General features: G+C 34.1%; 1 protein-coding gene across 3 annotated transcripts in view; it reads right to left on the bottom strand.

The window, feature by feature from the left end:
* spir (spire type actin nucleation factor) overlaps nt 1-13,133 on the bottom strand; it is a 264,272-nt gene that overhangs the window by 66,043 nt on the left and 185,096 nt on the right. For all 3 annotated transcript variants that reach the window (XM_088228251.1, XM_088228252.1, XM_088228254.1), the window contains exon 5: nt 7,331-7,525. In XM_088228251.1, coding sequence (XP_088084377.1) covers nt 7,331-7,525 — 195 coding nt within the window. The remainder of the gene's footprint in view (nt 1-7,330; nt 7,526-13,133) is intronic.

Raw genomic sequence — 13,133 nt, 5'->3', positions numbered from 1 at the left:
CCTCAACTGTTGACTTTTGCGAAATATAAAAGCTGAAAGCTTTATAATGTGGATGTGATTTATCCGGCTGAACCATTTCACCTACTAGGCAACGCCTGAAATTTTTTTCTTAAATTTTATACTTCTTATGCCAGTTAGTTCAATCAACAATGTTTTGAGTACGTGCAAATGTTTGTAGACAGGCTGGATTTCCTTACTAGGGAGTTATTTAAATCTAAATTTGCTGCAACAGATTTGGATCTAAATAAGTCCCTAGGGAGGAAATCATGCCGGTCTACATACATTTGGACATACTTGAAACAATGTTGATATTATATAATATACTGTTTAATAATCTACTTGTTATAGCAGAATACGACTTCATCATCTGAAAAATAAGAGGGATAATAAATTCAGTCTTGTTTTCTATGTATGTAGACTTACGTAAGTGACATCGTAGCCACACAAAAGTAAAATGAATTGCAGCGAACTACGGTTGTAGTGATGAGGGTATTACATATTTCTATAATAAAATGTATGCATTAACTTTGATTATATAGTTTTTTTTACGATGGTTTAGAATTCGTAATTAATAAGACATTTTATTTATAACTACAGTAAATAAATATGCACAATCGGTCATGCAAGTTTTTTGGTAACTGTTTGGTTTCTGTTTACTCATGCAAATGTCGCGGAAATGTGGTTTGAACTCGAAATGTTATCTGATCCACAGTCCACAGTCCACAGTAAACAAGCGTCCTCTGTCCCCTCTCGTCGTCATGACGCTGGCGCTGATGGTAGTGGTGGTGTGTTTGCACTAGCAACCTGGAGCGCCTACACACCACACACCACACACGACATGTCGAGCAACCTTTGTTCAACCGACCCCACAAACGGCCCAACAAAGGCGTCGCAACAAATGTAGGAATTTGGATCTCAATAATCAAATATTTACACACGACGCTATATATTATGTAAGTATTAGGTACAATCAATATACACACATGCTCGACCAATGTGGGCACACAAGTGCCCTAGTATTGTGTGATTTGATGTATTTACACAGTCTAATAGTCGGTAGTAATTTGTTTGTTGACGAAATTGGGTAAAGGACAACCTCGATTCATCACTATGAAAGTGAAACGCGTTTCCGATTAAACCGAGGCGCATACACCACACGCCGGAGAAGACCAAAAAACGGAAATCATTACGTACGTTAAATTTTGAAATACGGCTTACCGGCTTACCAGGCTACCAGCGAGATACGTGAATTACCTTCAAATCCACAGGACAGATTCTTGCAATAATCAAAATACACAATGGTACATTTTACAAAACGTCTCTTGATTAATAAATAATAGCGTAGGTATCTCCATTATAATTAAGATTATGAATGGGCGACATAACCGTTGCTGTTGCGTGCACTAATGGTCGAGGCATTTATTTAGTATTACACAAGAACGTGGAGTTCTGGGATAAATCTGCTGCAGGCTATTCAATCAATTTTCCTTATTTATATCTACCTGAGGTAAGCAAATTAAAGTCAGATTGACTCTAATTTTTAAATAAAATATGTTTGTGTTTGGCCGAATAGAAATTAATAAAACTTGTTTTATACATTGGCAAAGATTTAAATACCGTGGAAGCTTTTTTGCGTTATTAGGTCTTGAGATTGACGAGGTAAAAAATATGACAATACCACTATAAATCAGCTAGTTTTCATTCGACCATGTGACTAGGTAATTAAAATCCATTGTTTTTTTTTGTTATAAAACGGAAGATGTAGTAAAAGCTTAAGGAATTATCATTTACTTTATATGACATTCGTGTTTATTCCATTTACGCAAGAATAAGTCAATATTTTATATACACACTTGCAGCGTTTATCAATCAGTGCATCAAAATATAACATCGAAATTAATTTATATAGTTTATAAAAGGGAAATGAACATTTGATAATAGGCATTCCCGCGTCTATAATTTTCTAAGAGCCAATGAACACATTCTAAACAAATATTACAACAAAACATTAAATCATTTACACTACTGATGGTTTAATACGAAAATGTAACTAATACGTGCTTATGCATAAAACAAATGTTTTATAATAAACTTAAAAAACAACCGTAAAATGTTTATTTATTTATTTAATCTTTTACAATTTATGTATTACTTTTTTTACACTGGGGTGTCCTGTGGTTCTATTTATTTATAAATAACAATGTTTTAAAAATTGATATTTATTCAATTATTCATGTAAATTTGTATAGTTGTCCGTGCAGATAAAGGAGACTGCAAAATTAAAAGCTTTAGTAAACTCAGATGACAACGCATTTGATAATAAAAAGCGTACCCCAATTTTTTCATGAAATTACATTACATATTTCTAATAAATAGTTCAATGTCGATCATGAGCCGAGGTTGTCGTATTTGAATGCGTTCAGATTTATTGTCTAGTATATTATTTGTGATTTCTGTTTTCAACCGAATATTTATTACAGTTTGAAGTTCAAGTAATGAATTTAAAAATTTCCAGACAGTTATTAGAGGAAAAAATACAAGGCTAAAAATCATAGGAGATTTGATAGTTATGATAAAGTTAAATAAATGTAATGGGTTTTTAAAGAAATGAAAGTATGACTAAATGCGAGATCACCGAGAACAAGGTTTTCCTGAAACACATATAGATATTTGTGTATCTAGGAAGAACGTTGACTAGGGATAAAAATACGGAGAAACTGTAGAAAGGAGGGGGGGGGGGGGTGCCGGCAGGTGCAGTAAAACCAACGTTGACAAAATGGGAAAAACGAGGATGGAAACAGGCTGAATGCTGTCGAAATGCGATCTCTCGTGTGGCAGTACGCACGACACAATGTAGGGCTGAGAAGCATTATCGACAAAATCAAGAAAGGAGGTCTGCGCTGGTTTGGACGTGTCGAGCGAATGGACGGCGAAAGAACAATGCAGAAAACGAGGAAGACCGAGAGACACGGAACGACAAAATCCAACAAATACATGAAGATGGACATGTCGAAATTCGGAATAATTTAAGTGCATACATGAGAAGATGCACGAATGAAGAGAAAGCGAAATATTTATGCAAAGACTGAGTGATATGGTGTTCTATCCTCTCTGCCTACCCTTATGGTTTATTTTTGTCGTTGTAGGTATTAAGATTTCGAAATTATTTCAAAAGCTTTATGGCACAAACACTGCATAAGTATTTTTTTTTCTTGCAACTGACAGAAATCAAACCAAACCCAATTATAACAATATTTTTAATTGTTTTTGTCGTTGTTAAACCGTTGCGTTGCGTTTAACTTAATATACACATTTTCGTACACAAATATCGATTTTACTTTATACAGTCTCGATATGTACCGATGAATAGCGTTTGCATAATTGCCCCCCAGATAAAATTATACTCGTACCTACATGCCGTTGCGTTTAACTTTATGAATTAATAAGCTTTATCTTCGTCATTAGTTTGAGTTGCGTAATCAATTGGCTATGGCGATAACATAACGTTTTTTTTAAAACGGCGCATTAGTCCTGTTCCAGGAATAAAACTGCACGGGCAGGAAGAAGTCGAGTGCACTGCAGAAATGAAGATTTATTACTCTGCGGCCTGGTGTGCGTCTTGCGCTTTAGTCCTTATATGGATTGGAGGAACAAGTCAGAAAGAAATCAATACCCGTTCCATTACCATAAAAATAAAAACCAAAACAACCGACGCCGACGATCGCAAGACTGGAAACTGTGGACGGTCAATGGAAGGGACAAGTGATGCGCATAATCCGTTATGATAATATTTTGATTAATAATTATCTGTAATGATCGCATAATCCAACGTGTTGCGAGTCGGACACGTTAATTTAAGTACCATCATCATCATTTCCCCATCCGTACCCATTAGTGCATAGGACACTGCATTAGCGCTCCAATCGCAGCGAATTTGGATCACTTTTGTTACATGCAGGGTCAGGTGCCAAGGCCAGGAACAATGAAATTTTGCAGTTCGAAAAACATTAAAATCAATATTTCACGTCCACGACCTCAAGAATGGTAGGCGAACACGTCAGCTTCTACACAACGAGGCGAAATTATTTCCACTCGATTTCCTTCTTCAGAACTTTTACTCGAAAGCCTTTAAATCGAAAACACTCGTCCAGGGTTCTGGTTCTATTTCACGCACAGAACTATATTCTTTATCCGCTTGGACACAATTTAAGTATACATGAATAATTATTATCGGAAAAACTTTGCAAAGTAAAAATTCTGAAATCAAGGACGAAACAGCCAGATGTAGAGATAGTGTGTGGCAAACTTTGCATCGTATGTCCAAATGATTGAAATAAATTCATTTTACATGTGAAACACAAAAACCTACCTTTAGTCTTCAATGATTTGAATTATTTATACCTATCAAAACATGCACAAAAAATCCTATTGTAATTTTGAAACTTAATTGTCTCGTTAATTTAAAAGACCACCAGCGATACATTCTTCTAAATTCTCATCTGAGACATAGATCGATTTTTCATACCTTACACTCTCAAACATTTCGTGTTTATGCTTCTGGTTAAAAATAACACAAGTGGCGAGGAACTTTTGTCTATTGACAACGAAATTATTCGGTTAGAAGGAGCCACAAGATTGCATACATAATTCAGGAAAAAGAGAAATTTCACTAAACATTGGTAATTTAATAGATTCCGTTTAAAATTCAGAATACTTAAATTGGTGCTTGTCGGTTCAGGTGTGAAAATTGATTATTTTTGGACAAGCCTGATGATAAATTAAGGTAATTTTGAGAAGAGACTAGAACATTTTTTGAGGATACTTCCGAGCGCTCTTAGCCCAAATAAGGTATGATATTAATTAAGTACATTTTTTATCTTTTTTTAACTTTATGAATTCGCGGGTTTTGCTTTAAACCGTTAACGTTTCAAAGATAAACTATACTTTTATCACAATACGTCTTCTATAGTCGACTCCTGAATATTAAGATCCACGATCTATATCCACCGATTTAGCGGACTATCACATGAATTGAATGTATATTATTGTACTTGTCCCTCAATTTAATAAATTAAAATATCAAACAATTTCGCATGAATAATACTAGTAATGATTTGTTATTAGATGAACTTTTGTGTAATTATATAGCTCAAAATAGTGTGGACTCCCGAGTAGAGGATATTACAAAGCGCCTGATGAAAATATTTTGAAGATAAACATCTTGGCTTTGCACGCAGTACGCAACGTTTTGTATAAGGTTCTGTTTAAGTTGGGTAAGCTTTTTGGTCATGCAAGACGAAAGTGCTAGTTCTGTGTGAGCTCGTTTGGAAATTCTATACTTGGCTTAGTTTTGGAGGATATAACAAATCTTTCATTTACATCAGGGTAAACGTCTGGAACAAAACGCGTTTTCTTTTTTACCTGCTGATTTTAGCTTGCATAAAATAGCGTGATTCAACAATACGATTTCGAAATGCTGTTTAGTATTGAAATGTCAAAAAGATCAATGTACAAAGTGATATTTTTTAGTTATTTAAATGGCCAGAATGATCCCGTACGTTAGAATTAAAAACAGTCTATATTGAACTCAGAGTAATAATTCGCTAAAGTAGCCCTTTAGCTCTATTGCATAGAACAAAATCGGTCCAAATTTTTGGTTTAGTTTTTAGTTTAACAATAAACGTGTAACGGGCGGTTTGGGTTTGCGCTTACAATTTTCGGCCTGGGCCGCAATTATGAACGCTATCTTTCTCGGTACATAAAGACGTGGGCATAAACTAACACGGATATTTATGAAAGAATATGTGTATATTTGTATGAAAATTCAAAGTATCTTTGTCGGTATCCTATAATTGAACATGCTTAGAAAAAAAAAATTGTAAACATATTCAACTCTTCATACAGAAAACTTAATTTTACTTGGAAGATAAAATTGAAGATAAATTTTAACTTCCCATCAGAACCCTAGTATCTACGGCCCGTCGTATTGCTTTAAACTGTACCTTACCTAGTGGTTGATAATCATAGAATGGTTTTCGTCCGTATGGGCGACACTATTAGTCAGTGGCGTGTTATTACCTTAAGATATTGATAATAATTTGTCAAAAGAAATGGGTTACATTGATACGTGTCCTTTCTGATCCTTAAAATGAAGTACCAAAGTATATCTGTATGTAACTTAGTAGAATAAAGACATCCATAATTTAATTTACATAAATTTAATATAAATTAATAGTTGGTAGACATAGAAATTTGGTATCACGAAAACGCGACGCGACGGTTATGCGTGCTCGGCACTATTCTAGTAAGCGATTTGTTGCATAACCCCGCGTAAAAAATACCAATACAAAAAGCTCTACAAAAAGAGAATAAATAGATCGGTCTAGAGTGCGCATTCGCCTTTTTAATCATTTAACCCTCTCTCGTTAGAGATGGTAATAAAGGTTATGTGTGTTAGGCAATATCGTATAAGAAAATGGCATTTCTACTAGCCTTCCATGCCTTCATCCTCTAACGAACTTTCATCATGGTCAGACGTTATGCTTTGCAGAAACGCCCAGTTGTGTACGATGTAAAAAAATATTTATTTGCAATGCAACTATGAAAAACAAAACATCTGTGGCAATTAGGTAAAGATGTAGGTTCCACTTTATAAGGTCTAAGGAAGGTCGGGTGAAGGATACAAGTTGGGAAAAATTTATTTATTCCAATATTTCGGTAATGAAATTAGTAAACGTCGTATAATTCGAAGGTTCTATTAGGTAAAAAAGTACATGTAACTTGTATGAAAATTACCTTTTACAACATTAAATAATTAAATATGAGAAGAAACACAATATGGCTTGTACCGCTTTACGTATTTCATTCTATGTTTACGCATTGAAAGTTTATTCTAACTAGCACCCGAAATTAGTTGCTAAGGAAATAAACCATTAAGAAAATTTTAATAGCCCCTTGCATAGTCAGTTAATAGTGACTTGTACCATTTTACTTACATAAATGTAACAGATATATCGTTTTATTATTAAATAGGTAGTCCAATCTATGGAATAAGTAGATAATTAATAATATTTTCAGCACATTTTTAAAAATGTTAACAGCTGCCAGCTAGTGTCATAGAAGTAGAGTGGCACAAATAAATACGAACTAAGGAAATATGTATATCTCTTTCTTACGTAAATAATCGCATGTGTATCGTGATTTCTAATCCTTTTTTTCTAATTGTCGAGAACAACGCAATATGTTGTATGTCTTGGACCTAGCTAGTATAGGAATAACGTGTCTTTTAATTATAAGTAAACGGTGTTGGGCACAAGAGAGTAGTAATTACCCAGTCGGAGAAGCGCAGCGTGTCGAGCTCGCGACAGGAGGCAGCAGCGTCCGCCCGGCGCACCAGGTCGCGCGCGCCGCCCGCCTTGACGCGCGCCAGGAACTGCGCCAACTCGAGGGCCTCTGCCACGAGCGCGCGGCACACGGCCTGGTAGTGCGCGGCTGCGCCCTTGCCCCCCGCTTGCCACGAGCAGTGCTGGAAACAAAGATCCATAGTGAGAAACAATATTGAAAAAATACTACTTGAGAAAATTAGCGAAAATGACAGAATACTATAAGCAAACAGTCCTCCTTAGAACAGGTTTTTCTAGTAGTAGGTCAAAAGCCCTGTAAATGCCTAGACTCCCATATTCCCTCCTCAAAAATGTTTTCCCTTTCTGTTGCAACAAATTTACATGACAAATTTTTATACCCAAAAATTAACAACACATTTTTATTATCTACGTTTTTTTTTAAATATCATGACAAGCTAGCCTAAAATAATTTAAACAATTCATAATATTACATAAGAACAGAGTGACACTAAGCGGAGGCGATTCGTACAATAGACCAACCTATAAATAACGTATGCGTATGCATTAAGAAAGGCTTAATCAAGCTTGTCTACTATACATCCAAGGCATCAGATTATCTAGTCCTGGACATCAACTGCAGTTGGTTTTTCGGCAGTTCATGTCTGAACTACGATCGACCCTACTTGAAAAACGCCCAGGAATCGTCGGCGGCATACAGACAGGAATCAAAAAATGGACGCTATACGCATCGTGGGAGTGAACAAAGATAAAAAAATACTACGGAGTACTCTCATTCCCAATAGAAAGTTTACCCAATTTTTAAAATTTTTCATCAAATTAGCATTCTCAATTATTTTTTCGTCAGTAAAGTTTTATGGGTAAAATCTATCTACTCAATCATATAAAATTTTAAATATCCAAGTTTCTTGATCTTATTAACCTTCATATCTCATTATATATTTTTTAAATTGAACAAAATGTCGTCATGATTAAATATATTATTCAAGTCCCTACATATCCATTCAAATACAAATTTATGTATTAGACCAAAATAAAATAACAAATATAACAGAATATTTAAGGCGTTAAATTGGGACAACATATCAGACCAGGAACCCTTGAACAATGGCTCGATATTATGAAGGTTTAATACTCTCCTATGTCCAATAGAAAGAGTAGTTGCCTCCTAAACATGGTTTCACTGATGTGAAAGGTGTTAATCTCCAAAGTGTTCATGTTCAGCAGCCTGGCTGATCTTCCGATCGGCATAACCAGAGGCAGGTTGGTTCTAAAAGTCGGGAGATAAAACAGTTGACGCTGCCAGAGATATACATACACGAAGAAGGTAAAAATAGTTAATTTTTTAAATGGCTGAGTTCTTGTTATGATCCTGTATCAGTCCAAAAAAAGAGGTAAATGTGAACCCATTCCTTCTAAGTTGCAAAATGTTGGTCCAAGGCACACCCAAGAGGATTGCAGTGGTTTAGAGCCATGAATACTACCTTACTCCTTGTAGAGATACCTCAGATTTTTTTTCTGAACACTCCGATATGAGGGAATATCTCGCCCCATGGGGACTCCATATCACCGAAGCACTCTTAAGCTCGTTCCGGACCAACTAGTTGTCTATCTAGGTAACCTATCTAGGCCTCTGTGTCCAGGCGGATGAAGATTCGACTCGGGTAAAAATCCTGTCTAAGGAATTTAAGTGGAGATAAATCCGCCTCGTTGAGTAGTAGCTGAATAAAGTGTTCGCCTACCGTTCTGGAGGGTTTGATTCCTGGCAAGGTGGAAGTAAATTTTGTAAGTTTTGTTTTTTGAACTGCAATATTTCATTCTTCCTAAACTGAGACCTAAAGCGTAAGACTGATTATATTTTCTTCATGCAACATATGCTCGAACTATGCTTCATTTGGTTAAATAATGCAGTACCCTATGCACCACTGGGTGTGGAAAAAGATGATGGTGATTTATGTACTACTTACTTTAATACACTTTTTCTTGCCTGATTTTATTGGTAAATTTACGACATAAAAACAATAATGCCATATTATGAGAAAATGCGGTCATGTGTGAAGTAAATCAGTACAAAAAATTATCCTGCCTAGAGTTGCATGCCTAATAATATAAATCTAAACGGTAAAACCTAAACATTTCCATTGTAGTTGAATTGATATCAGTCATCAATCGTAGTTAAAAAGGCGCTTTTATACGCTCGACATTACAATATACAAGTGTACGGTACCTAAAAACAGTTCAATAGAGAGGAAAATGTATATGAAGTATTGGGTGGGATAATAATGCTCGTATTAGCGCGAATAGCCTCATTCTATAGTTTAATATATACATATATCAAACATATTCATTAAACGCAATCTATTTGATTTATAATAAAGATGACGTGGCGAAGTTGGTTAGACAGCCTACTGTGAACTGGAGACGAGGATTTTTTTCTGACAGTTGAAAGAAAAAAAATCTTAATTGGGCTGGGTATCGGTGGTGTTTTTTTCATGGCTTTCTTCCATATCCTGTCTTTCCCGTACACCTACAAGCCTCTAGAAAAAGGGCTTAGCGGGTTATCCGATAAAAAAAATGATCACAAAAATAAAAATCCTCCACTCCAAAAAGACTCCATTTTTTTCTTAAAATAAAGTTTAACAAAAAAAAAATTCACCAAAATAAATTCCGAGAAACAACTTCAGTAAATTTATTTATATTTAACGAAATGAAAATGGTATTGACTTATTTCTACCATCGTGCAGTCGCAAATTTTCTCATCAAAAGTATTGATGTGAAAATAAGAACTGGGAATATATTTTTTTTGAGAAGACATTTTCAAATTTGATTATTATTGACTCACCTTAAATTAGTTACATATACATAAGCAATAATCACAAATTTTAGAAAATGAGTTCTTAATTCTCAACATCGTAAGAAACCATAAATCAATACCCCGACATCAATGTCCACTGGAAATCCAAATGTTGATATTTGGCAATAAATATTACAGTATGATTAAAAAGTAATTAGTTAAAAAATACACGCAGATATTAGAAATCTTACAAAACAATAATTCACTGCACACGATGTCAAAACAGACAATCGATTACGACACGCCGCGCCGTGTTACCGATTTATAGAATGGGTGCATAACTTTGCCAAATATCCTTGAAGATTTACTTCTAAATATTGTATAACATAATGGGTGCGCTGGCACTGATGGTAGAAACTAAATTCGAAATTCATGGACACGTCCTTAGAACCAGGATAAACGCAAATGGAGGTGTATCGTTTAAACAGGATAAGCAATGTGATTCAAGTGAAAAATGAAAACCAATTCCTCACACCTCGAATTCGCAATGCAAAAGAAAAGGCCACGAATCTTTCGTTTCACAGTTTTATTCATTATTCATTGTAAGTTATAAGCATCGCCTATTCCACTATTTGAGGACTAAATTTTTTTATGAAATTTATTTATTAACCCTTACGGATTATTACATTAATTTTACAAAAATATTATATCATTTTTTATTTATAATCTGTTGTTGATAATTATACTTTTTACCCCTTTTGAAAAGTTTGTCCGAGTCTTTTTTAGTTTTGTCTGGTAGTTTACTGTATAATTTCAGTCCCTGATTTATTACTCTTGATTGTCCTAGTCTTGTTTTGGAATTATGTATGTGGTATTGTTCTGATATTATTGTATTATACCCATTTTTTTCTTCCAGTTTTAGTTGTTTAGTCTACAATAATATCAGCGGCTTACTTATGAATAAATTTTAAAGATTCTAGTTGAAAAAGTTAATTCACATTTCATTATTTACTTTTTTTTAAAGATTTCTTAAGTTGGTGTTAGATAAGGGAGGTCATACTAGCTTCAATATTTTATTTTGCTGTCGTTGTAGTCTGTTTTTGTCATTTTATTTGTCACTATCACGTTCTCCAAGAAGGTGCCTAGCATAAAAAACATTAAAAAATTTTGACTAAAGATTTTTTTTTTAAACCGTCGGGTTTCTGGCAGAAATTCACGACTAACATTTCACTAATTGTGACATAAATATTGCACTTTTGAAGCTGAAGGCTCATCACAAATCAACAATTTAAATAAAACCACAAGCAGAATACTACAAAACATTATTTTTGGAATTCACAAAATAAAACGTATTATTATTTACTTTTTAAACAACAATTATTTGATGCCAGTTATGAATCAACCACGTTTTTTTTTTTTAATTTGTAGTTACCAACTTGTGCTAAAAACCCGACGGTATATTATTTTATTAAATTAGAGCGATGTCAAGCGCTAGCTATTCATAGGAGAATAACAAAATCTAGATCAGCATTCAGTCTAACTTTTAATAAGGTGGAGGGATTTAATTAACAAAAGAGTAATGATTATGCGCGGTCCGTTCATAGAACGCATGGAACCATTAGTTTCCCTAAATTTAGACAAATCATTTTTATAAAAATGCATGTTAAATAAATTGATTATCAGGCATAATATCCTTCATTTAGATTACTATAAACAAATAATGTAATGATCATTTTATTAATAATCGCGATAAATTGCGGAGGAATTTTAATATCGCCTTATTAAAAATATGTTAAAAAACAACATGACCTCCCGTCACATCCATTTACCAGCGCTGTCAAGCGCGTACTGATTGCCTGATCGGCGCGTACTTGATACTAGCTGGCTGGGTATCGATTTAAAGGACGATCGCGATGGAAGCAAATTCGAAATTCCGTTCCAGCGCCGCGCCGTACTGAACGCGCAGTCCGGGCGCAGGCGCAGACTAAAATTCTCACTACGCAACGGAAGCAATCGAAACATACCAATACATTATTTTCTATGTAGTTTAGATGCAATGCGAATGCCACGCCGCCGCCGCGCAGCACAGATGCAATTTTAGTATTTTAACGCTGAACATAATATTATAATTATTATTTTGTGGTGGAGTAGGAATAAAAAATAAAATATGGAATTTAGTTAAAATATTAAAGCAATATAATGTTGACTTGTTATAAGAAAAAAGTTTATAATCTACTGCATATGTTGATTTTTCCGGTTCAAATAATGACCGGTTCTTTTTCGTTGAAAAGTCATGTATTTAAATAAGATAATATCTATTTTGGTTTCACTGCATTTTAGTCAAATAAAATAAAATGCCACAAAATACTTCGCAGTTATTTATTGAAGTATATATTATTATGAATTTGGTTGATTTGTTATTACATTTTGTCATTAGATATGTAAAATTATTGTTACTATTTTTAATTATACGAGTATGTATATAATGTTTAGTTTGTCTTGAATTTTTTAGGGGCAGTGTATATTATATGTACTTTAAAGTAAAGAAGTAAGTTAGATGAAAAGAATAATAAGCAAAAAATCTTACAAATAAAACAATGACTAACAAAACTAAGAACAAGACTTAAACTGCTAAGGAGTTTGAGTCTGTTAATGGCTAGAAAGATCAGGCATTTTGTCTATGCAGACATTTGGGTGTATTTTAAAGAACACTGGAACCTCTTTTTTCGCAGGGGATATGTCCCACATAGTACTGTGTAAATAAGTATACTAAAAAAATTAATAACTGGATAGGTTTCCTTGAATTGAAATCAACTCGGGATTTCACAAAAATAAAGTTATTTTACTATTTATTGTACTTTATTTTTTTCTTAACCTTAACATGACATTAAAAGTTTTTACTTTTATATATTATGCGCCAAGTAAGTAGTAGAACGATGTAGACATTCCAATAACGAATAGTTTCATTATATTATACA

Source organism: Micrasema longulum, unplaced genomic scaffold (genome assembly GCF_059751315.1).
Source record: "Micrasema longulum isolate JH-2025_06_02 unplaced genomic scaffold, ASM5975131v1 h1tg000571l, whole genome shotgun sequence".
Classification (NCBI taxonomy): domain Eukaryota; kingdom Metazoa; phylum Arthropoda; class Insecta; order Trichoptera; family Brachycentridae; genus Micrasema; species Micrasema longulum.
The sequence above is the reverse complement of the archived record's forward strand: the minus strand, read 5'-3'. Positions and strand labels throughout refer to the sequence as shown.